Raw genomic sequence first — 27,671 nt, 5'->3', positions numbered from 1 at the left:
CTTTTTACTGAAAAAAAAAAAACTAAAGAAAAATGGGGTCATGAAATTGAATTAGGAAAAAATGAAAATCATAGTTTAGGTATAACTGGATAACCAAAGTCACTTTAGTAAAGGGCATGTGTACTCCCAGACAGTGGAGGGTAAAGAACAGATTTCTATGACAGTTGAGGGGTAAAAAAAAAAAAAAAAAATGAAGAAGTCAAGGGGAAAAAAACAGGGACAAACTGATGATGGCATTGCCCCAATTTCCACAAAGGTAGTTAGTGAAAGCTGACTATTCAAATTAAGGTTCCCAGTTGGTTTTTGTCCTTAAATCAGGTCTCATTCATCTTTTATAACCTTAGACAATACATATCAGAAGGATCCATTTAAATGGAATATTTAAAATATATTTAAATAAAAAATATTTTCAAATTAATATTTTTTAAAAATCAGACCATCCTAACAAACCATGATTCTTTACAACAGTTATCAGGTAACCTTGTCATAAACATCTTACTAAAGAATTTGCATACATACCAATTAAGTACAAACTTTACTTTCACTTTCTAATAAAAAGCAAACAAAATACATCTTATTAGATTTTTAAATACTGCCAAGGAATGTTCCTAGGCTTAAATGTTCCTTCATAGTATATACTATAATAATACAGATTATCTAAGTATCCCAAACCAAATTATTAAGTAGAACTATATGAAAGTGCTGACAATCAACTTTACCCACAAAATGGCAATTTCATATGGTTCAAGGTAAAATGATAGTAAGCAACAGGGGGCAAAAGAAAATCTAACACCAGAAGAAATGAAAACCTAATGCTAACTCCATAAAAATACTTCAATTAATATATTGGGAAATTATAGCACTTGCCTAAAATTTAGTACCTGGCAGATGTGTCCATCAGAATTCACAGATGTCTCAGACAAGTGGTAATTTTGCAATTAACATCTTGGAAGCTAGCCTGATTCTTTCCTGATTTATTACAAATACAAATGTTTTTCATTTCTTTTAAAAAACATTAAACCACCTTGAACCCAGCTACATTGGGACCCTAAACAACGAGCTAATCTTTAGCTATAGAGAGACAGTGGTAGGCTGTTAAGTGAGTATGATGCTAAATGTTTGCAAAAACCAACTCTCCAGGGGAAAGTGCATGCGTGAGTGTGTGTGTGTGTGTGTGTGTGTGTGTGTGTGTGTGTGTGTAATAAATTTTACTGATATAAAGGACAGGCAGCACACATACAAGTAATAATAAAATATAGGATACTCTGTTGTGAATTGCATATAGTCAGTTGATTCTGACCAAACATAGTTGCAACATCCTTGTTGAATATCCATTATCATATATGTTAACAGGTAGGATAAAAGTGAAACAATGAAGACAAAGTGCTAAACTGGATAATAGTTTTTGAATGCCAGCAGAACATATACTTGATTCCTTATGCCCCTCACATTTTAAAAGCTGTTATGAACTGAATATTTGTATCCTCACAATATTCGTATGTTGAAATCCTAACCCTCCTACCCAATGTGATAGTAGGAGGTGGGGCCCTTGGGAGAAAATTAGGTTATGAGGGCAGAGCGTTCCTGAATGGGATTAGTGCCCTTATGAAAAGAGACAGGAGAAAGATGATGGATCTCTCTCTGCCATGTGAAGATACAATGAAAAGACAACCATCTACAAGCAATGAAGAGGGCCTTCACCGAAAACCCAATCTATGGCACCTTGATCTTGGACTTCCCAGCCTCCAGAACTGTGAGAAATAAATGCTTGTTGTTCAAGCCACCCAGTCTATGGTCATTTGTTAAGAGCTCAAGCTTACTAGGCAATGGCTATAGACACTAGACACATTTAATTGGCATTATTAGCATTTTCTCCATCACTTTTTAAAGTCTATAGACAAGTGACAAAACATAAATCAAGCCCTGATTTGAATTTTCTGAATTCTTTGGTGTAAATACTACCACAATGACTTATTGCAAGTGACCAAAATGAAGCCTATGAACAAAGAGTTGGGAAGAAATGACAGCACACCATTTTATGTGTGTTTATATATACACAATAGATGGTAATAACCTGAAGTGTATAAACTCTAGTAGCATGCAATAAAATAAATAGGAAATAGTGAATCTGAATGAATATTTATTACCTTTGTTTTTAATATCATTATTTAATTGTATACATACATAATTTGATATTTAATACTATCTGTGCTTAACAACTGGCTTGCAAAATTCCTGACTGGCTCTTGTGAATAGATAGAAGCAGCTCCATCACACCACTGGAAAATTAAAAAAAAAAAAATCCCAATTCTAAAGTATACATTGCAGCTATTAACTACACTATTGCCATCATAACTAAAGAAAGCAATGTCTATTTTCTAGCCTATAACAGTAGAGTAAAGTGACTGAAGTTTATCTAGGTTTTTCAGTGTTAGAACTAGGTCCAACACTAGATACAAGATTCTCATTTATTAAAATAGTAGCAACAACTTTATAATTCTTTGTTTTAGAAATGTATTCTGAGATATTTCATAGTTAAAGATGTTAAGTAATTAAACCCGAACATATAAAGGTAACTGTGTAAACTTGCAAGAAGAATATAAGTGCCTCTAGAAAACCAAAAATTTATCGGGTACCTGGGTGGCTCAGTCAGTTAAGGGTCCAACTATTGATTTCAGCTCAGGTCATGATCCCACAGTGACTGAGTTTGAGCCCCGCCTCAGGCTCTGAGCTGACCAGCACAGGGCCTGCCTGGGATTCTCTGTCTCTGTCTGTCTGTCTCTCTCTGCTCCTCCCCTGCTTGTGCTCTTTCTCTTTCTCTATCTCTCTCTCCCCGTCCCTCCCTCCCTCCGAAAATAAATAAACTTGAAAAAAAACCCAAAAATTTGCCATCTGACCATTTATAATAACGTATTTTAGAGGTACATGAAAGTCATTACTGTAGAATCTCTCTAAGTCAAATCTTGCCTCTGGATATTTAAAGGGAGTTAGGTAACACAAAGGCCAATAAAAACATGTTTAAAAAGGCCTAATCTTATTCCATGCTTCAGGGTGTAAACTGATCAGCTGAAGAGCTGGGAAGGAAGAGCTGACTGCTCTCCCTATTTGCTTTCTGCCCGGCATATGTAACATTTCACAAGTGAAAGGTGAATGACAAAGGCAATTTCAACTTAGCTCTGAAGTATAAAGATCTACTGATAGGATAAAAGAACTGAATGATGGATGATATCAACTCATTAGCTGTATTCCACATCCAAATATTTTCTCCTGAAGCACAAAATACTGGCCTCCAAGATCCATCTGTTCTTAATTTCTACTCTAATTGCACTTCATGAAAATGAAGATCAACCCAGACTGGTGGAAGCCACGCTCCCTCTGCCATATGCATTCCGCTTCTCTTTGCAAATACAGTGATACTTGAAAACAATGCACTTTCTTGCTTCTCTATAGTAAGTACCAGCTTCGGGATAAAAAAAAATTGATCTCCAAATCATGGAATTTCATTTCATATGAAGAAAAGAATAAGAAATAAGATTAAAGACAGACTTTTACTTTAGTTGCCATAATTTTAAAAATAGGCGTTGGGGGCTCCTGGGTGGCTCAGTCAGTTAAGCGTCTGACTCCTGACTTCGGCTTATATCATGATCTCATGGTTTGGAGTTTGAGCCCCACATCAGGCTCTGTGCTGACAGTGTGGAGCCTGCTTGGGATTCTGTCTCCCTCTCTCTGCCCCTCCCCCACCTGCTTGCTCTCTCTCGCTCGCTCTCTCTCTCTCTCTCTCAAAATAAAAAATAAACTAAAAAAAAAAAAAAAGAATACAGGGGTTGTTTTTAAAACAAAGTATTTGTGACATCAGTTGTAACCAACTGGTCATCCTATAACATTTCCAGCCATTAAACTCTTCAAAATACAATTAAAAAGAAAAAAAAGAAAACAAAGACATACATAAAAAATAAAATGTTTCCAGTCAGCGCCAATATTCCAGATAATGATAGAACCATCAAACTGTAGTGAGAATATTTTAGATTAGATTCTTCTTCTTGTCAATGTTTTTTTATAAAGTGTTTTATTTTGAATTATTTATTTATAATTTGTTTTGCTTTTAAAAAAATTTATGGTAACAGTTAAATCAATGCATAAGTCACTCAATAAAACTGACCTTTTCATTTGGTTCTATTTAATGGCTAGACACTCATTAAGAAACTATAATAATGGAATGGCTCAAAAATACACCAGAGAAAGTTTGCTAATAGTGAGCTCTCTTCCAGCCAACCCTTAATTTTAACACTAAGTCAGAAAACTCAGTTTCCAGAAATGGCGTGGCTAAGTTAGAATTCAGTTTATACAATTCATTTAGTCCACCTTTTCCAGGGCAAAATATCTTACACTATTCTGTATGTACAGATGAGGGCAATGAATTAGAAGCTCCCTTATGTACTCATTTCTCTTGGTACCAAAAAAGACCAGGGGTGGGATGACAGAGAGCTGGTTTTACCAGCCCAATGCTTAGCAACACTTTCACCATGCTTTCATTCTCAGACTTCATTGAAATTAGCTTCTCCCTCCTCAGATTATACCCAACCATGAAATGTATTTGAAACAAAGACAATAATACAAAAGATATTTTACAGAAAAGTCTGCCAAATGCAAGAGTATAAACAAGACACAGTGCCTTTCCTATTACTATATAATGGGGTTAATATCCTACCTTGAATAATTATTCTCATATCTAACCATCATGATCATATAACTAAAGAACAGGCTTTTTTGTAGTCCTAGACTTCATTAAGTAATAAATATTAAGCCTTGGATAAATGATCATTTATAGACTGGACGCCATCTCACATACCAAGCAAACACTGTATGATATTAGAATTCAGAGCATTTATCATATCTTAGTCTATCATCCTAATTCTGACAAACCCCCAAGTCTAAAGCATATTCCTTGATATACTAAAAAATCTACAAGTTTGATGACTCATCTGAAATATTCAGTTGTTTCATCATAGCATTATTACCAAACCATCTCAGTCAATCAGAATAGATATATATGAAGCAAGCAAGGCATCTTGGCATTTGCAGCCTTAGTAACTGCTGAAATCTTTCCAACAGGACTGCAAACCTGCCCAACTGGATAAAAGTGTCATTAGGAAATGGCAGTGGCATATGAACTTGAGGAAAGAAGAAATATGGTGAAGAGTAAAAACAACAGAGGACATGAGATGAAGTAAAGGTAAGAGATGGAATGAGGTAAAAGAGTGAGGCAAATGCTTGGCCCTGCATTACCATTATCAGGGTTGGTAAACATCCTACTTGCACTGGAGACTGTCTTCCCAATGTCAGCCAGGGATCGAAGGTTGGATTTCTTGGTTTGATGCCGGTGCTTCCGGAGCAAGGTATAGGTCACCTTATCCTTAAGGTCAGGTTTCAATAGGCCTGTCTCAATCTGATGGTCAACAATCATCTCTGATACAAAAAAGAAAAAAAAAGGCAAAACAAAAACAAAAAGCAAAACTCAGTCACAAGATCACAAAGTTACTTTTTACTCGAACTTTATGGATGTCATCCTCAAATTTTATATCAATATACAAAGTTACTTTTTACTCCAACTTTATGGATGTCATCCTCAAATTTTATATCAATATACTATTTTCCAAATTTCCAACTTCCCACTTTATATGAAGGGTAAAGATACAGGACACACAGATTCTAGCATTAATGAGAGAGTTATAAATATTCCACTATGAATTATATGTTTGGAGAGAAAGAATCGTCTTGTCTTTTTTCAATCCCAGTTAATAGTGAATTCACATTAATCACATTCTTCTATGAGTAACACACTAAGTCAGTAATTTACATTTTTTCAATTAGGTAAAAAGAGTAAGATTAGAAAATTCATGTTCTCTATCATAGCAAGTATGCCAGAAATACAAGTGATATTTAAAAAAACTTGCGAATATGCAAAATTTAATGTAGTGACATTATTGAATTTTAGATCTGCTTTCCCAAATCCTTCTGTAATGATATATTTTCCTTAAAATAGGACGAAGTAAAGGAAGACAATACTCTTCCCCATATCAGGTTATGCGAACACTAATTAATCCAATGAAAGAAAGACTAAACTACAAAACTGCCTTCGTCTTTTCTAAGAAGGGAGGCTTATTCTTCTTTTGGATCCAACAAAAGGATTTCCAATATATTCCACTAATCATTTTAAAATTTAACCTGCCCAGAATTTTCGATGAAATTTTCACCTTACTACAAAAAAGTTATAATTTCTATTAGTTCTTGTTTTTAGAATGGCTTTAATTGGAAAAGATAACTGTGTTTCATAGAAACTGCTCCATGGGAAGCTCTGCTAATGGACAAGATTTACTCTAAAGGAAGAAATCCTCTTTCTCACAAATCAGCACGTTAGCAGCATGGCAGAAATGCAGCCTGGTCACCACAGGCCAACATTTCCTCTGTCCAGAACAGCGCACGGGACAAAACATCACAAGATATGCAGTGGTAGGACATTATCTCACTCACTGTATGCACGTACTGCTTTTGTCCCCTCTCTAGAACCAGAAAGAACTATGCATCCCATGCCTACCTTTTACCTTTTCAGGTATATAAGTGCATCTAGCACACTTCAACTTTTCCGCTTGGGCAAAGTTCTCAGTATAGAAAAGTGAAGAAGAGAAGAAAAGCTCTTCTCTTGCAAAAGACTGACCAAAAATTGATGGGAACTGGAAGGGTAACGCCTCCTAAGCACTGCTATCTCTTTGAAGTCACAGATGTTCCAGGGGCTCTGCCTGGGCATAACTGCACCATTCAGAGGACCATCTTAATAGCAAGCACTCACAGAACGACCTCACAACCTATAGCTAGAAACTGACAACTTACAAGTATATAATCAACTTAGAAGCCAAGCAGAGGCTGACTCCTGAATTTTCCATTACATGTCTTATACAAATGCCATAAATGTCACATAACACTGGGCCACTTGGTGGGGAGCTTGGGCAAGGCAGGAAGAGTTTCTCCCATAGGAATGTTTTGGTTTGAGAGTGGCCTTTAGCTCTGAGTGGTTTTAACTGTACAAACCCCTCTCAGTGAAACTCTCAGAACTGATCCTATAATTATACAGTTAACCTTCTGTTCCATAGTAAAGTAATTAGGTGCTACTCCTCTACTTTCCCTTTAAGTCTTGTTCACTGCAGAAGGTCCATTTGACAGAAGAACCATAAAAATAAGCAAACGGCCCCAGTGTATTTGTGGCACATGTTATCAAGCTCCTACTCTAATTCCAGGGTTGTGGATTAAAGTGTTTCTTATCTACCCTTCCTGGCAGGGCCTCCCTCTGTGCCTGCCTTCCCTTGTAATCTCAAACCTATCCATACATATGCACAGCCAGCCCTCTGTTACTAATGCCTGGAAATCACCAGTTAGAACAGGTTAAGACATCTGTGTGGCTTATGTCCTTCATTACGTTTCCATAAAACAGCCCACATTACAGGGATCTGTTTAAGTACAAACTACAAAACCTTTCAAGGAAAGTGGGGGCAGTAACATTTAACAGCTACACTGAAATTAAGCCTTCAGTGTTCAAAATCCCACAACCACTACCAATTGGGAGGGAACGTGCCAACCACAGATGATGGCAGAGCTGAAAGAGAACTCAGGAAACACCAAGTTCAGCCTCTTGTCACACAGATTTGGGAAAAGAGGGGACAAAAGAGGTGACTCGCTCTCAGGAGAAGCCCAACTAGAGGTGCAGCTGCCCAAGTGAAACCAGGTTCTCTGGACTCACACTTTACATCGTTCCCCATATCACACAGTGGTTTTCTCCATTTTAAAAAATAAGCCCTAGGAGCACCTGGGTGGCTCAGTCGGTTACATGTCTGACTTCGGCTCAGGTCATGATCTCGCGGTCTGTGAGTTTGAGCCCCACGTCGGGTTCTGTGCTGACAGCTCAGAGCCTGGAGCCTGTTTCAGATTCTGTGTCTCTCTCTCTCTCTCTGACCCTCCCCCATTCGTGCTGTGTCTCTCTGTGTCTCAAAAATAAATAAAAACATTAAAAAAATTAAAAAAAAATAAAAATAAAAAAGTAAGCCCTAGACCCAAGACAACAGTCAACAAACAAACAAACAAACAAACAAAAACCTGATATATGCACGGGCTTCTGCAAACCAAGAGAATGGTGGTGTTCATGCAACAACAACAACAAAAAATGGCCAAAAGTGATAAACATTTTTTTTAGTTTTATTTATTTATTTTGAGAGAGAGACAAGAGAATGAGCAGAGAGAATGAGCAGACAGAGAGAATGAGAGAATGAGCAGAATGGGGCAGAGAAAAAGAGAGAGAGAAAATCCCAAGCAGGCTCTGCACTGTCAGCGCAGATCCCGATGTGGGGCTCAAACCCACCAATGGCGAGATCATGACCTGAGTTGAAGTCTAAGAGTCAGATGCTTAACTGACTGAGCCACCCAGGCACCCTGATAAACATTTTCAAATGAAATACAAGGTCCAAGAAACATGAAACTTCAAGACTAACAAAGGTAATTTATAAATATAACCAATTATGAGATTTTTACTAATCTACCAAAGTGGCCAAATGTATATATGAATGTGAAAAGTGGGTGCCACAGGGAATATTCCACATCCTGAGGGTGATGGTAATAACTAGTACAACCTTTCTTGAAGGCCACTCAGCAAATACGTGAACAAAACCCTTCCATACATTCAAACTCTCTGAATATTTCACCATTAGAAATCTGTACTAAAAAATAAACAATTTCACGCAACTATAACAAAATGTTCGCTTATTCATTACAATAAAAATGTGAAGGCAACTTAAATGCCCAATAATAGATTATTAAATATTTTGCAGACATCAAAATCAGGTTCACATATATATTTAATCACATGGAAAGAAATTCGTGTTAAGTTTTTAAGTTAAAAAGGGCAGATTAAAGTGTTACAGTATGATCCCATTAGTAAAATAAATTTCATAGGCGTAAACGGAGATGTACAAAAACTGCTGTGAATGGTGGTATTTTGATTTTTGTGTGTTCTATTTTCTGGATTATTTCACAGTGAACATGTATTACTTTTGTGATAAAAAATACATTGCCATTTTGAAAATCTAAAAGGTGTTAAAAGCAAGGAACGACATGACTAACACATCTGCCAACACGTACAGCCCAGCAATGCCTTTAAATATAAAAACGAGAACTCCAAAAATAGATAGAGCTACATTTTCCTAATCCATTTCTCATCATAATACAATACCTGAAATGGCTTATAATTTTTTTTAACTTAGGAGGGTAGGAAAATCCTCATGCAGTTGCCTTCATGTGGGAATGACACGCTTTCACTGTAGGACTATAATGATGATAGTAATAATCAAGCTATCAAAATAATCCATGTAATGTTTTATCCTTTATTTTAAAGGCAAGTATTTTTCTTAGCATTCAAAGGGGTTCTCCATGAAGAAAACAAGGAGAGGTCCTGAGGAGAATCAGAACTAGGCTGAATGCTGTGTGTAAGTATGAGAAGTGACACCTGCTTAAACAGTCACATGGTGATAGCTTTGCACCTGCAGAGGGAGGATGCCTCTCAGAAGCAGGCCACTGAGAAGAAGGAGCAGGTGGACTGCAAAGAAAGATAAAAATCATGCTATTGTTTGTTTGATATAATCACACCCACTATTATTTCTTTCACTTCTCCTTTGTGGAGATAAGGGGAGGAGGGGAGATGCATCTTAGAGACAGAACTGTACATAATTCACAACTCTGAATTACCAACACAACGCAGAACAAAACAGCGGCTTCACCTTCTGCTAGAAAAGGATGTTTTAATAACCAAATAATGGCAATAATTCTTCAAGTTACTGTGCCATCTTCTGTCATTTAAAGTGAAATTAGGGCGCTTTTTTCTTCATGCTGTTTAACCCTCTGTAATGTTTTGATTCTTCGAGGATTTTTAAATATTTTTTTTCAGCCAGGGACACTCTTTCAAACACACTCTTCCTCCACCCCTGCAAATTTGATCCTTTTCTCCCCCCCCCCTCCCCTTCTCCCTCCCTCCCTTTCTCCCTTCCTTCCTTCCCTTCCTCCCTCCCTCCTTTCTTTTGCTGGTAATGTATGTTATTTGCCTCTGGATTGCTTTTCTGTATTATCAGCTCCAGAATGAGTGATGGTACTTCAAAGTGACATGGTGGTGCCTAATTTTACAATTTAATGACAATTTTTAAAAGTAAAGAGATGGTGGTTAGAGAAAAAGTCCACAACTGATAATAAAAAGTCATGGAAAACTAAAGTGAGAACATAAAATGCTTAATGAATCTTCCTTAAGTCTAGTGAATACCAGAACCTCTTTCTTTGGCCAGTGGCTAAACAAGGCTCCAATATAATATGGGATTCTGTCTCCAACTGCATGGAAAAGATCAGTCAGTTGCCAAAGATCAGAAACTCCTTAGGATGGTTCCTTCTAGTACTAAAGATCCTGAAGACAATTTTATAGAAAAGCCCAAGTTCTACTGTAGGACTTTCTTACTTACTGGAAACTTTCTAGTGACCCTTAAACCATAACACACATTCTCCTCTGAGACTGTATATATTGCCTAGCCACAAGCTTAATTCCCATTTTATCCAGCATTTATGCATTCTGACTTATTTTTTCAACTTGTCTAATTTCAGACATCTTTGCTCCAGATTAGTTCTTAAAGTCTGAAAACACAGAAATTGCAGTTCTCACTCAAAAACTGGACGGATTTTTGCTAACCATGATATTTTTTTGAGTAACAATCTCCCTTGCAGCAAAACAAATCACCCAGAAAACCATCCCTTCTGTTTGCTTCTGTCTTTGTAGACAGGCTCTTGTTCCCTGGGTACAAAAATACAAGATCTCTCCAGATAACCATTTTCAGCCTCACTTGCCTGGTCATATGTGAAAAATTCCACATGCAGCATTATTTCCTACATTATTTTCTAACCTCTGTGGAAGTGGATTTGTAACTTATCTCATGTACAAAGTGAGAGATTTGCAAACGTAATTCCAGGGCCTAGAATAGTGTCTGGCACACTGTAGAAGTTCATGCACCACTGCTGAATAAATGCAGGAACTAATTAATTCTGGCCACCCCATATGAAGACATATTTACACTTCCCCCTTCTCCACGTGTACCTTAAAGTGTCTCAGGTTCATGAAAAGTGTGGGACTTCTTTGCAAATGGAGCTAACAAGCTCTCTGAAGAAGAATCAGATACATATACATCAGTAAGATATATGCCTCATTTGACAACTAACCTTTTCTTCCAATACAAATGCTATAGCTTTCCTACTATCTTGCTAAAAAACAACAACAACAGAGATGCCATAGACAAGCCTTTTGGCTATAGATATTCAAAGAAATTTTGTGGTGAGTCTGATATACAAGAATTTTATACTGGTCACTTTCTGTGGGGCCACAATCCATGCTGTCTTCCCCATAATCCCAAATGAGGCACCCTGCAGCCCACTTGGAAAAGTGTAGTCATCCATATAGGTCCAGAGGACATCTAGTTATTGAATTTTCCTGGGAATGACAAACAGAGCCCCTGTATCTCATTTTGAGAAAAACATGATCTTCAGTACCCCTAGATCTGTAGGGTAATAAGGCACTTTAGGCCAGGCTTTTGTTAGAAAATGAAAACAATTACTACTGTTTGGAATGTAGTGATGTGTGCTCAAGGCGTTCAACGTAATGAGTTAACATTCACTACACAGCACTAATCGCAAAAGATACCAATGCACCAGGAGGTTCAGTGACTGGCTGGTGGGTGTATAAATGATACTCAGCACCAATGTGACAAGACCAGTCACTAGCCCATGTGGCTAGTACATGCGGCTGCTGGCTCCTTGCTCCCCACAACCTTTCTTACATATAGTTAAAGGATCTTGACTTCCACCTACAAAATTAGTCCCAACCCAGCAACTAGACTATTTTCCTTATGACATAGGACATAAACCCTATTTTACGGATGATGAAACCGAGGCCCAGAGAAGCTCAGTGCAATGTCTAAGGTCAGAGTTCTAGAAATCTAGTCTCCATACTTCCAGTCCAATATAACCAAGGATAGGAGCAGGGAGCCTCCATTCTAAATATTAACCTTCCATTAATAAGCGAGGGAAGTGAATAAAGATCTGTACATACACATTTTGATCCCAATAAAAATAATGTGAAAAATTAAAAGCATAAAAGAGAAGACTGAGAAATAAAAACTGGATAGAAACATGCCAAAATGCTAACGATGGCTATGGAGGCACGATGGATGATTTTTTATTTTCTTCTCAATATCTGCCTATATTTTCCAAACCTGCAACAAACCTTACTAGTTTTATAGTATAAAAAAAGAGAGAAAATAAATGTTATAGAATTCATCTGCATTAACGGACACCCATGGACAGGCTGGTAGAGCTAAAAAGATGATAAAAACTTTAAACAACATACTTACCCACCAACTGTGGGAGAGAAGAAGCCTCCCTGTCAAGCATGATGGATCCTTTCTCCATACAGGTCCTCAGCTCAAATAAGCTGTGAAGGGACAATGTGGCCACATGGGGCTTGCTCCATCTTTCCCCACCCTGTTCCACTTTTTCTTCAAATTTAATCCACCTAGGAACATGAGATTAGTGAGCAGCAATTAAAAGTATTCTAACCTTCTCTGGAAATAGCTACATCAACCCCTCCATCTCCACCCCCACCAGCACTTCCAAAATGTCTCCTTTGATGGAGTCTTAAAAGCTTATTATATCGTTAATTGCATTACCTTTATGAATACACCAAACAGAGTCATTAGACTGCTCCTTCACATGGCGTTAGAGGGAAAGAAAATAAACCAAAGGGATCTAAGAGCATCCTTGGTTTCCCACCTGTCTATACATAACCATGAAATCCTTAAGAATGATTATTTTACTAGATTTTTAAAATAACATAGGAAAATGTGCATTTCAAAATTCTCCATGAAAGCCTACACTATGTAAAAATAACCACCGTTGTGAGAATTCTGTTGTGACTTCACAAGGCAAGTTTCTATAAGGTGAAATATCAATTATGAACCAGTATTTATCTTAATTATTTGAAAAATATGGTGTATGAAGTGGTCAGATGAATATAAAATTCCCCTTTAATACTTAAAGAGGGCCAGCATGTGTTGCTATGTCTTACTTTGTATTTCTCTGCTGACACATGTTCCCTTCTCATTGAGATTCTAATGGAAGCTTTTCTCTTCAAGTCTGGCTCCACATGTTTAAAAATACACAAGTTCAGTGAACACATCTATTCTGATAATAATAGATCTCCTATAAACCTTAGCAATGGAACAAACAACCCACTGTCTTTCTAAGACTCCTAGATATTTTGATAACTTTGCAATATACAAGCAACTTTTTAAAAGTTTAATGGAAATGAAAGCAAAACACATTTGACCGTCTGTATATCCCACATATTACACATACAGACTTTTTCTACACTGGTAAAGGAGAACATGAAACCATCGTCAGTTTGCTATTCATTATGACCCAAAGAAAAATGCTTCTTTCTCTCAATTCAAACCTTCTGAAAGATATTGAAAAAGATAAAGAAGGGGTTAAAAAAAACTGTTTTTCTACATTCTTCACCCAAAGGTTTAATGATTGAAAAACTTTTTCCTAGAAAAAAACTAAACGCTCACCTAGCACATTAAAGATGAGAACAAAGGGCAGAGATCAGAGGAAGCTCTACATAAGGTATTATTTATAGACTGCTCACCACCCCCCAGAGGAGGAAAAAAAACACATTAGTAGAACCAGGAGTGAAAACAGATCAAGAGATCAACCACAGAGTCAGAGAAAATTTAGAATTTTAATCAAGCCCAATACTCACATGATTCACAAGTATTTTAGCCATATCCAAAGACTCCCTGTCTCTACTCCTCTCAGCAAGTCCCTCCTAGCCAGAGAACTCCCACATGTCAATGGTAACCTTATCTCCAACCTCACCCTCAATTCCAAGACCCTCTCTCTTTCCTCTGTATCCCCCATAAATGTAAACAGTGGAGATTTTTACATATTTTCCTCACAAGTTAAAAAGCCCACATCACCACTAAAGTTCTAAAACTTCAGAACTGGGCCTTGTTTCTTTCCATAAAAGTAGTTGTGAAACATTCCAAGACAGAATACAAGAACCTTTAATATTCATGTGTATGTGTTGTGTGTGTGTGTAATTAACTTAGTAGTTCTTCCCTTAAGTTGTTATTAGTACTACAGAAATAGAAAGAATGAAAGAAAAATGACAATTTTACATCACACTCTTATAGAATCCTATGGATTTGCCTAAAAGATAAAAGGTAATTGGGTTATTTCAAAAGTAATCATTTTATAGAGTATATTACATTGGTTAACTTTAGGTATATTATCTTTTCAGGCTTGCTCACACAATCTTTAACTATGTTTTTTGATACGTGTTATATAAATCATACTTACATTTTTAAAATAATTTTGAAAAGGGGATGGAGGGTTGGGTTAAACAGGTGATGGGGATTAAGGAATGCACCTGTCATGATGAGCACAGGGTGATGTATGGAAGTGCTGAATCACTATATTGTACACCTGAAACTAATATAACACTGTATGTTAACTAACTGAAATTAAAATAAAAACTTAAAATAATTTTGAAGAGTATTTTTATTGAAGTATAATTGGCATAAAATATCCTAATAATTTCAGGTGTATATTATAGTGAATCATATTTACATTTGATGTTATGATTTATTACCCAAGCTAAGGCTCTAGTATATTAAAAGACTCCATAGTATATAAAACCGTGTCAGAATTACATATAAGGATGTTATCTATAGGAGTGATTCCTTGTTTTTATTCCTAAGAGAATTCTTAGTAGCTGAGGGAGAGAATCTTTGGTCATGGGATGTAAACCCAAGATAAATAACAAAAGCCAGCTAGAAACTCAGTAAAGGGGACTCAGTAAAGGGGAGTGTTTTAGACAGCCCTCAATTCCCTCTTATTTTTATTGAATGAGTCCCTCTTCCTATCATTTGCCATAGATCTGTATTGCCAAATACATACAATGTGACAGTGGCTCTTTTCTGCCATCATTCTCAACTGTCCAAACTACGTAAGTTTATTTTTTTATATGCACCCCTATGTTAATTGCAGCATTATTTATAGTAACCAAGATATAGAAATTGGGATACATGATACAAGGTACAAATATATATATAATAGTGATATATGATTCTGTACATATGAAACTGGTAATATCATATATACATGATATAAATATAATATATAATATATAATGGAATATTATTCATCCATAAAAATAATGAAATCTTGCCATTTGAGACAACATGGATGACCTCAATAGCACTTTTGCTAAGTGAAGTAAGTCAGACAGAGATAGACAAATACCATACGATATCTCTTATATCATATGGCATATCTTACCATATGGTATCATATGGTATGATATCTCTTATATGTAGAATCATAAATATATAAATATAAATGAATATAAATATAAATATAAATATAAATATAAATATAAATATAAATATAAATATAAATAAATAGCCAAGCTCATAAATACAGACAATAGATTGGGAGTTGTCAGAGGTGGGAAGTGAAGGATAGGAGAAATGGATGATATAAGTTTAACAAAAATTTCTTAAAACAAACAAAAAAAAGAAGGATCAAAACCCGTGCACTCTTTTGTGACCAATCTTTTATTTCACTCCTCTCCACAGTTTGTATTGTAGGTCACCTGATTAGACTTAAATATGACTTTAAACAAGTTTTAAAAGTACATTTAGAATCATAAATCCCAACCAGCTGGGATTTATGGAATAGCATTAGTCACCCTCCCGGAATACACCAGCCCTTTAGGTCAAGATTTAATCACAAATGAATGAAAATGTAAAATCTCAAAACTAGCCAGTTCCCTAGAATCTATGTTCCTAAGGGATAAGTATGATCTCATAGTTCAGTTTAGCTTCTACTCCACTTTGAGTTCAGTAAATATTAAATGCTGTGATGATGTCATATCATAGCATAGCTAAGGACATAAGGAAAACTCTAGGATAATGACTATTAAATTCCTTCAAAATCTATTGTTCTGATTGTTCAAGGAATCGAGTATATTTCCAACATATGCCTTCAGACATAAAGTAATAGTTTGCCCATTTAAACAGATTGTTCGCATATAGTTTCATTCCAGAAACTACACATGCTATGTCTATCCTCTTCACATTATCAAGGACAAATCTGGAAAAAAAAAAAAAAAAAACTGAAAACTACTCAATTCAAATCAGAACCCATTAAAGAAAAGGCTAGGGCAAAGGTGCCAAAGTTCAGCCTATCCGAATGCCAATGAATTTGTTAAGGTGTCCCAGAACCATGTAATTACATTTTTTTTTAAAAAAAAACAGACATTTTTATTATAAAATGTACTATAAGCTACTATCCACCCTTCATAGTAACTGTGCATAACAATATATTTGCAATAAAGTTTCCTACTTTTCCCTTTGTCTTGGTACTTGACATGTTATGGGAAAATTTATTTCAGAAGTTAGATTTTTAAATGCTTGCAATTACAAAACTGTTGCAACCTTGCAGGAAGAGTTTCTTAGGTAAAGTTTATTTATTCCAAGGTTGGAAGAGAAAGAAGATGAAGAAGATGAAGAAGAAGGAGGAGGAGAAAGTACACTCAGTTGAATGTACTTTGAGTGACTGCCAACCAAACAGTATCTCTCTCGTTTATTGAAGAAAAGAGAAGGCCCACTGGGAATCACTGAATTTTGCAACTTTCCAATCATATGATTAAATGTAATTAAGAAAAGACAAGACCTCTAACTTACATGCATGCCAATTTAACAGTGGAAAATAGATGTGACCTTTGTCCTAGAATATAATCCAACTATATAAGACTATTAAAATAATAAATTTCTTGCTAACTAAAAAGTGCCTCATTACACCAAAGAAGCCAAGGCTAGTGTGTATCTGGGATAAATTATGTTTTTAAGGAGACCTCTTAAATTTCTAGATCAACTGTGAAAGTTACTGCAAAACAGTATATGTAACTACAATTACATAGATGATTAGATTCCTTTTCCTTCAGCCTTCTTGTTACAGAAGAAATAAACTTGTTCTTAAATGGAATGTTTCAAAGTAATCCAGTAGAGAAAAGACAGAGAAGTCAGTATATACTGGGAAGAGAGCAGTCTCTCTCCACACCCGCATAGTAAGTGCACATATCTATGCTTGATGGCCATGCCCTATAATCAGGTTTTCCAAAGATAGACTGGGTCAGTATGCCAAGTAGAAACACAAATGGGTGTTCATTTGTGCTGTCCCACTGGAAGTAAAACATCAATACCCTTTTCCTCTGTTGGCTGGCTTTCTTGTTGAAACTTGTGATGGCTTTCCTTTTTACCCAGGTTTGGCAGCAAAAACTGAATCACACTGGGAGACTGGTCTTTAACATATATTCTCATAACAGTGAAGTCCAACATTACCATATGAATATTCCCTGAAGGAAAACTGAAAGCCAATAACCATTTTTGCAGAGATGTCATTGTCTCAAAGAAATAAAGAATATGAGGGATGCCTGGGTGGCTCAGTTGGTTAAGCATCCAGCTTTGGCTCAGGTCATGATCTCATATTTGTGAGTTCAAACCCTATGCTGGGCTCTCTGCTGTTAGTGCAGAGCTTGCTTTAGATCCTCTGTCTCCCTCTCTGTCTGATCCTTCCCCTCCCGCTCCCCCTCAAAAACATGTTCTCTCTCTCTCTCTCTCTCTCTCTCTCTCTCTCTCTCTCTCTCTCAAAAATAAACATTTAAGGGGCGCCTGGGTGGCGCAGTCGGTTAAGCGTCCGACTTCAGCCAGGTCACGATCTCGCGGTCCGGGAGTTCGAGCCCCGCGTCAGGCTCTGGGCGGATGGTTCGGAGCCTGGAGCCTGTTTCCGATTCGGTGTCTCCCTGTCTCTCTGCCCCTCCCCCGTTCATGCTCTGTCTCTCTCTGTCCCAAAAATAAATAAAAATGTTGAAAAAAAATTAAAAAAAAATAAACATTTAAAAGAAAGAAAGAACTTGGGGTGGTAGGAGATAGCAGTAGCCCTTCTTCCTGGCTTTGGGCCAACACCAAAGCTAGACCATGGCTTATTCTTTTGCCAGTTTGTATCATGAACCTATTAGCTAATGCCTAGCCACCTTGAAAGTCTTAATAATGAGCATAGGCTTCTTCACTAATACCAAATAATCCATTCTAATTACTGCCATATTACTAAAGGTCAGTACTCGAATGACCTAACACTCAGGAATACACGAATACCCTTCAAAAAAGAGTATTCTCTGCATTCCACTGGTCATATACAATTTCTCAGGTCTAATCATTCTATCCTTTGCACAGTCTTCATTTGTTCTCTATGTTAGAAGAACCAGTAAAAATTCAAAGTTTTAATTTTTAGGAAAGGGAAAAGTAGGGGAAAGATGTTAAAAAAAAAAAAAAAAAAGAGGGTGGAAGAGTTGGCTGTGCTTCAAACTTCATATAAAGAAAGACTTCCCTTGTGGCTACTGTGCCTTCCAGAAGTTAAATTGGGATAATTTTCCTACTACTGAAACCATTCTCTCTATTTTCTGAGACACAGAGCTTAACCTGAACTTCCTGACTAATACTGAATATGCTGTAGTGCTGGGAATCCATATAGGATATTTTTGGTCAAATCCAATCATTAGCCAACTAAAAAGTAAAGAGCATTACAAAGGATAGTATTGTGTTTTCTGAGTGTATGGGCTCACAGTAGAAACTGCATTAAGCTAGAGAAGTCTAGTGGGTTAGTTCTCTATGGAATAAAGTAAGTCTATGAATTGGGGTCTCCACAGAAGGCAAAGATCTCAATTTTATAAGTCAACCAGAAAAATATTCATAGAACATTTTCATATATAAAATGAACCCCTTCTAAATACTAAACTTTTATTAGTCTGAGACATTTGAGAGCTTTTAATGGAGGAAAATCTCCTATCACATCTGGAAACTGGACATCATAAATGGTGGTCAGAAATTACTGCAAAAACATTCTGAAGCAGAGAATGTTCCAAGAACTAAAGATTACTAAAAAATCTGAATCATTTCTGGAGGTACAATCACCTTCCAGCCTCCCAACAGGATCTGGGTGGAGCGGACTACTAAGAATCAAGGTACTATTTCTCCATTCCTTCATTCTGTTAGAACATATTTCTTGACTACGGATAGTATCCCAGGTAGTTGTAGACTAGAAATATAGTGGTGAACAAAAAAAAAAAAAAAAAAACAAAAAATTCCTGCCCTCGTGGAACTTTAATTTTATTGGGAAGAGAAAATAATAAGGTATGCAATATGCTAAACGGTGGTAAGTGCCAAGGACAAAATAACAGAGGATGGAGGTTATGGAGTGTTGGGGGAAGGTTTCAACTTTAGATGGGGTAGCCACTGAGAAGATAATATTTGAATAAATACCTGAAGGAGGTGAGGAAATGAGCCATGTAGATAACTGGGGTTGCAGCAAGGTGAGCACTTCAGACAGAGAGAACAGCAAGTGTGATGTCCCTGACACAGGAACACGACTGGACAGTGAGTGAACAGGGGAGAGAAGCAGGAGATGAGGTCAAAGATATCATTGTGGATTGTTCATGAGGGAGATAAGGGCAGGTGTAAAGAGATGGACTAATTAGGAAGCATGTGCAGTAATCTAGATGAGAAATGATGGTGGCTGGGACCTGGGTTGTGACAGTGCTGAATGTGAGATGTGGTGAGATTCTGAGTATCTCGATATCTTTGAGGGTAAAATTAATAGGAGTTGCCAAATGATCAAGTAAGGGGTGTAGAGAAAGACAGAAGACAAGGAAGACTCCAATGTTTCCGGCTTGAGTAACTAGAAGAATGGAGTTGTTCACTGCGGTGCAAAACTCTGTAGGAGAAGCAGATCTGAGGCAGGAAGATTAGCAGCTCAATATTAGACATGTTATTTTGAGAAGGGGATTAGCCATCCAATTATTTGTTTTCAGTCATATAAGGAAAGAATCTGGGCTAGAGAACTTAAGGCAGATGGCATCAGCATATTGATGAATTAGTTTGAAACTTCAAACATAGGTCCTCTTCTGAGTTTTATCAATGGTGTGCTAGGTACCTTGGGTCTGTCATTCAGCTGTTCATCAGTCAGAAAGAGATGACATCACAGAATTCCAACTTTGGTCAAGTAATATTTCTAAGAAAGTATTATATTTAGAACATTTGTTTCTAAAGGCAATCAGTTCTCAACTAATTACACTTAAAAAAATATGACTGAGCACCTATTATGGTACCAGGCACAGTGAGGCACTGGGAATACAGTAGTGAAAGATAGACATGGTGGTCCCTGCTTTCAGATGAATTGGTGTAATGAAGAAGACAAAATGTAAACAATAATATCATATCTACATTTAATTAACCAATAGTGAGGCGTCTGGGTGGCTCAGTCTGTTAAGCATCTGACTCTTGATTTCGGTTCAGGTTATGATCTCACAGTTCATGAGATCCAGCCCCACGTCTGGCTCTGTGCTGACAGTGCAGAACCTGCTTGGAATCCTCTCTCTCCACCACTCCACTGCTCATGCATGCGTTTTCTCTCTTTCTCTCTCTGTCTCTCTTCTCTATCTCTCTCTCCCTCAAAATAAATAAATAAGCATTTTTAAAAAATTAACGAATATTAATTGTGGCAAGTCCTATACAGAAGTTATAGAGTATAGGGGCACCTGGGTGGCTCAGTCAGTTAAGCATCTGACTTCGGCTCAGGTCATGATTTCACAGCTTGTTGGTTAGAGCCCCACGTTGGGCTCTGTGCTGACAGCTCAGACCCTGCAGCCTGCTTCAGATTCTGTGTCTCCCTCGCTCTCTCTGCCCCTCCTCCATTCACGCTCTGTGTATGTGTCTCTCAAAAATAAACATTAAAAAAAATGTAAAGAAGTTATAGAGTGTAGACTAGTGTGAGTCTATTTCTTCCTGGAAAGCACCCCCCTCCCACCAACAACACATGGTGTACTCCCACCACACATTCTCTCCAGCAGTACAGTCTCTCAGGGACTGATGACATCACCAAAAATGACACCTGTGTTCTCAAGGAAAGAAGTCCTTAAAGATGGTAAAGTATTCAAAATTATCTGAATCTTTAAGAATCTTAAACGAAAGTACAATGTCCATTTCATTCAACGTTGAATTACCTACACAGTGAACTGTTACCTCCTCCTTTCTGAGACCAGAGGTCATATAAAATAGAGCCTGTCTTTGACTGAAAGAAAAAGCAGAAAGCTACACCTGAAGTCTACTCTCTGATAGGTACTCACACAGGAATTTCAAGATGAGAATAAGAATAACAGTAGCTCTTCTGGTCACAACTGACTATACCAGTATACACACAGGGATGGAATTGTAGAGCTATGAGATATGCATGAAGTTAGAGAGGTGCAACGCAGTATCACCCTCAGTTGATAGAACAGAGCACTCAAGCTCGGGAAGACTCCATGAGTACATGACTGGCCCAAAGCTAAGTAGCCCATTAGCACCAAAGCTAAGACTAGACCAAAATCTCCCCAACACTTAATTCAGGCTGCGCCAGTACAATTCTTACTATGGTTTTTTTTTTCTCCTAGAAAGAAGGAAAAGAAAAAATTAAATGGAGATACTAGTAAAAGGTTCCAATTTGAAGGCCTTCTTTTGGAGGATGTTTTATGAACCCAAGGTGTACTTTATGTAGGACTTTTAATACCCAGGTTATAGGTACTGAGAGAAAGGAATGAGAGAGAGTTACTGTATCATGGAAAGAGGTCCTGAAAAACCAAGAATGAAGAGCTTCAACAGGGAGCGTAAGAGGTGGAGAAGTAGAAATGTGCTACAGGCAGCTTTTTGATAAGGAGAAAATATTAACAGAAGAGTTCAAACAAGCACACTTGCTTTAAGTGTCTGTATGTTAGAAAGACAGTTATCCAGCAAATGGAAAATAACATATTTAAGATGAGGTCTCTTTCCTTAATGCTACTAGGAGGGCCAGGAGCAAAATGTAATGATTTTTTTTTTTTTCTGAGCACAGTTTAAATTATGGAAGATAAGAGATTATCCATGGATTCTACTCTACTTTTTTTTTTCTACTGAATTTTTTTTAAAGCAGATTGTTTCCACATGGATAAACTACCTAGAAATTCTTGGTGAGAAATAAAAGCTTCTCTACCATTATCAAATGAATTAATTTATAAAGCTTTTCTACTATTAAAAATCCTAAATGGCTGAAGACATTCAAAAGTACTTTACAACAGGGGCGCCTGGGTGGCTCAGTTGGTTAAGCGTCCGACTTTGGCTCAGGTCATGATCTCACAGTTTATGAGTTCGAGCCCTGCATCGGGCTCTGTGCTGACAGCTCAGAGCCTGGAGCCTGCTTCGGATTCGGTGTCTCCTCTCTCTACCCAACTTGTGCTCTGTCTGTTTATGTCTCTCAAAAAATAAATAAATGTAAAAAATTTTAAAAAAAGTACTTTACAACAGAAATAATAATAAATCCATAAACCTACAGAGCACAAGTCTCAGTAACTAAACAAAAATTACCAAAAAAATCCAATGAACTTGATGAACACTTGATTACAAATGATATGATGCATGAAGCTTTTAAGACATGCCCCAGAAATAAGGTGCTTGGCTGGCTCAGTCAGAAGAGCATGGGACTCTAGATCTTGGGGTCATGAGTTCTAGCCCCATATTGGGTGCAGACCCCAGAAAATAAATGTTCTTCCTTTAACTCCCAAAAGAACCTCATCCAGTAAAGGAAAGACTATTGGGTTAGTGGTTCTTTATATCTCATCAACTTTTACTGATCATAGATGATAAAAAATATATTTCTTTCTGATTCTAGAATGACCTAACAAGAACCAGAACAGCAGACATAAATCTCTTTTCCATCTACATCTCTAGAAGACTTTCACTTATTTTGCTTTTTTTTAAACCCAAAGCCATGATAATGATTTGACTTGCCTCACTTCTGATTATACTGAACACACTTGAGACTCTTCAGTAAGATACAGTGACCTATGTGTGAGCTTCTTTTGCTCACTTCTTTTTTCCCAGTACTTCATGAGTGCCTGACATATACTATGCATTCAAAAAAACACAGGCTGAAGTTAACTGATTTGAATTAAATTACAGACTATAAAAGGCGTGTCTTAACAATATTTTTCTTGTGAAAGTGAAATATATTGAATCTCCATGTGATTATGACAGTGAGAGACCAATAACTGCATTATATCTAAGTTTTTAGATTATAAAAAAAATTTTTTTTTCCACGTTTATTTATTTTTTTTGGGACAGAGAGAGACAGAGCATGAACGGGGGAGGGGCAGAGAGAGAGGGAGACACAGAATCGGAAACAGGCTCCAGGCTCTGAGCCATCAGCCCAGAGCCTGACGCGGGGCCCGAACTCACGGACCGCGAGATCGTGACCTGGATGAAGTCGGACGCTTAACCGACTGTGCCACCCAGGCGCCCCATAAGTTTTTATATTATAGAATTGCTGTATATCCTAGAATTACAGCGTGGAGTATATAATGGAGTCTACATCCAGAAAGAAAGTAAAGCTCTATTATCATGAGACAAATGAAGCCTTAGATGTATCGGTAGTGCTTAACAATTTACAAAGTATTTCCATATGTATACACGCATATAGACATGTATATAAATATCCATGCTATAATTAGACAAATATTAAGTAGTATTACACTTACATATATTATCTATCTTATATTGCGTTCATATATATTATATGTAGTAGATCATTTTATTGATGATGAAATCAAAGTTCTGAGAAACTGAGTACTGGGCAGCTAACAGGTGAGAAATCTGAAATTCAACTCAGGTCTCTAAACTTCCAATTCAAGTGAACGTTCTACTTGGCTTTTTGTTGGATACTTAAAAGATAATATATTTTCACTTGGAATAATGGCAAGTTTGTGGATAAACAGTCATTGTCTTTGCAACCTCCCTCCTAACTGGGAATGGACAAAAAAATCAGACATGATTTCACAAGATACCCCGGCATGTGGAGACTGTGGACACATATCTCTAGCCTATCATGTTAGGGTGCTTTAGTTTATCTAAGACATTTTACTATTAAACAGCATACGAATGGAAGTTTACTTCTAATTCCTTATAAAGGTTAAAACTGTAGCAACACGAATCAATGAAACAATGTTCCAGCAGTGGACTAAAGGGTGCCCTGCATCCACATCAATACAAAAGAGAATTAAAAGAATCCTTTCATTCCTTAACCCAGCCAACATGATGCTCATCAGTTATTCAAAGTGTGAAGGAGAGAGAAAGATGCTCACGGACAACAATCTTGCCCTGCATTTGATTCCCCAGGTCAGCAGTGCACAGCCAGCCATGTCTCACCTCGCTGTCTCCTTCCACTCCATCTCCTGCCCATCCACAGCCAGCAGCTCATCCAGTTCGGTGAAGAGTTGAGGGGGTGCGGGGCTGTCATCCTCCTCACCCAAGATGAATCGGATACGTTCTGCAGCAGGAGAGACTGCGGAAGTGAAAATACTGTGGTTAAACACTGGCTGGACAACCCTGAGGAAAGTGTAGCTTCGAGCTCTTCCTCTGTCCCCAAGGCTATTGGACTTCCCAGCCATGTTTTCCGTGGACATCCTCCGTGCTAGGCCTCCCTTATCCCCAACCTAAAGACAGAAAGAACTCAAAGCCCTTCTCTGTTCCTTCAGTCCTAAGCTGTATCTCAGCTCGCCACCGCTCTCCAGGACAGGGCTCCGGTTCTGTGTGGAGTGTCACAAAGAACCTTTAGCCCTCAGATGAGCTGAGGTCCAACCACATGACCTTCCCTCCTTCCCCACTTATGACCCATCCAAAATTAGTAGACAGAAACCAGCCTGAGCCAATCACTTCTTCTACAGCAATGGGAGGGGGCAACAGAGCACTCCAATCCTGAGTTACCCCAGGCCCTTGCCTCCCACCCACCCTCCCTCTGTCCAATGCCTAAAGCTCATGCCCTCACAGGATCCTTGCTGCCCGTAACTTGCTAAGTGCAAAGTTGATGAGGGAATATTTAACAAGATGGGGCCTCTTCTTTACATAATGGCAGTACCCAAAAATGTTTAGTCACACTTCAATACACTTGAAAAACAAGCCCAAGTAAACTATTGTACACCTGAGGAAAAAAACTTTTCTGACACACTCAAGCACATAATTGAATGCCCTACTAGCTCCTTTTGACCCTATCTCCTGAAAATCTTGTAACAAAAATTAACTAGAACTTCCCTCAGGTTGTGGTTAATTTTCCCTTTTTTTTTTTTTTAAAGGAAAACATCTGAAAACTGATGGCCATATTACAAAACTAAGGCACAGAGATACTCTTTAAAATCCCTGGGTAAAGCCAAGAATGGTATATCCATGTGAATGTAGTCCAGGTACACAGATACATATGTGTGTATGCACACACACACACACACACACACACACACACACACACACACAAGATTGCAGAAATATATGTACTCAATAAAAAAAGAAAATTCTTACCATTTGAAAACTACTATAATAGGACAGGATGCAATGCCACAGATCAGAAAATACTACAAATAAACTCATGGAAAATATTCAACCTAACTAGTCATCAAAACTAATTATGAAAGTAATGAGGTGTCTGGGTGGCTCAGTCAGTTAAGCATCCAATTCTTGATTTTGGTTCAGGTCATGATTTCACGGTCATGATCAAGCCCCACATCGGGCTCCATGCTGTCAGTACAGAGCCTGCTTGGGATTCTCTCTCTCTCCCTCTCTCTCTCTGCCCTTCCCCTGCATGCTCTCTCTCTCAGAATAGAATAGAATAGAATAGAATAGAATAGAATAGAATAGAATAGAATAGAATAGATGTTTTATCTATGAAAATGGCAAATATTTTCAAAAATGATCATCCCAATGTTGCCAGAGATTTAGAACATGTACACCAGCACCTCTCAGTTTATGTCACTGGTAGAAGCCTAAATGGGAATATCTCTCTGAAGGGAAATTTAAAAGGATATGAAAATGTTTTAAAAGTATATATATCACGTGAGCCAGTAATGCTACCACTAAAAAGACATTCATTCCGAGTAATAGTTGTTATCTCAAAGACTGAGGTATCCACTGCAACACTGTTGATAACTGTGAAAAATAAAAGCCTAAATGTCCAAAAAGGATTGGTTAAATAAACTGTATTACAACTATCCAATAAATTACCATGTAGTTATAAAACATGAAGTCAAGATTATTTTTGACATATATACAAGATTAAATGAAAAATAAAATTGCAAAATCATGCAAATAAAGTGATCCCACTTTAGTAAAGAAAAAAATACAAATATATCCACAAAATAAAGTCTGGAATTGAGAGAGCCCTCACTCTGCATGGTTCCAGTGTGTGTGAATTCCAGGCACCACCATTTAGTTAAAGAACACCAGTCCCCCAATAATACAGTTCAAATTTCAGTTATCATAGTGTATTAACTGTGAGTAATTGCACAAAGGACGAATTTCACTGCTAGCTCTTCAGTCCATAAGTTACTATGTAAATAACATATATACATCATGATCAGTGACCAATCATAATGCTTTTTGCAAAGTCTGTCAGTGATTGGTCACTGGCCATCTGGTACCCAAAGTGTGTATCTGTGTTGCCTTCCTACCTTTCAATGATAAATTCATATAATATAAATAACCAAAAGAGGGAAGTAGCCAAAAGAGATGAAAGTCGAGTACAGACAAAAAGTGATATGGTAGAAATGAAATCTGTGTCAAATGTAAAAGGGGTTACAGAAGACAGAACGCTGCTCATGGGGAGGTTGACAATGCTGCCAATCGACATGTGAGAGAATCTAGACACACAGTCAAAAGGCGCACAGCGCAGCACACAAACTTCACAATGTAAATAACGAAAGTGGCTGAACCAAAACAATAAAGATGTCCCAGAGGAAGTGATGCTAGCAAAACAGAAAACAAACAAAAAACCCACACACATTAAAAAAAAAAACTCACATTAAAGGAACTCTCAGAGACATTTCTTGACATGGAAAGCAAAAAGGAGAAAATGTTGGAAGCGGATCCAAACTTAGAGAGGAGTATGCAATTCGGTTGGGAACAGAAAAGATGCTTGCTTCATATCATAAGTTGTACAATGGGACGAAGGCAAGCCTATTCAAACTACTTCTGAGAAGATTTTAAGAAGAAACAAAACACTTTAATCTCAATGCTTCTGATGATTTAGAGTGTCCTAAATATTACTTTTAAATTTTTTTTCATTTTCCTATATCTTTATAACAAACAGCAAGAGAGATTTCAATGACACGGCAAAATTTTTTAAAGGTCAAAGAAAAATAGTAGCTTTTCTCATTGATTATTAGGATTGTTTTGCATTAACTTCAGCTTGAATAGTCATATTTATGGCCTCGCACTACCACGCAAAGCAAGGACGGCCTATATATACAACTTTTAAATGTTATACAGTTTATTTCTAGGGCTTCTATTTTCTTCCTTTCACTTTTCTATCTGTTCTGCAGTGTGCACAATTCATTCATGCATTCATTCAGCAGTATTTATGGAGTACCGTCT

At 37.3% G+C, this 27,671-nt stretch overlaps 1 protein-coding gene across 1 annotated transcript in view; it reads right to left on the bottom strand.

The window, feature by feature from the left end:
* Positions 1-27,671, bottom strand: part of SLC4A4 (solute carrier family 4 member 4) — a 299,466-nt gene that overhangs the window by 180,067 nt on the left and 91,728 nt on the right. Inside the window, exons 4-6 of the mRNA XM_047091144.1 lie at positions 24,462-24,597; positions 12,480-12,640; positions 5,287-5,466 (exon numbers count right to left, since the gene is read on the bottom strand). Of these exons, the coding sequence (XP_046947100.1) occupies positions 5,287-5,466; positions 12,480-12,640; positions 24,462-24,597 (477 nt within the window). The remainder of the gene's footprint in view (positions 1-5,286; positions 5,467-12,479; positions 12,641-24,461; positions 24,598-27,671) is intronic.

The sequence above is a fragment of the Lynx rufus genome, unplaced genomic scaffold, assembly GCF_022079265.1.
Source record: "Lynx rufus isolate CCGP_SWC_20201006 ecotype Redwood Valley unplaced genomic scaffold, mLynRuf1.p SCAF_3, whole genome shotgun sequence".
Lineage (NCBI taxonomy): Eukaryota > Metazoa > Chordata > Mammalia > Carnivora > Felidae > Lynx > Lynx rufus.
Note: the sequence above shows the minus strand (reverse complement) of the source record. Positions and strands in the feature narration are given on the sequence as shown.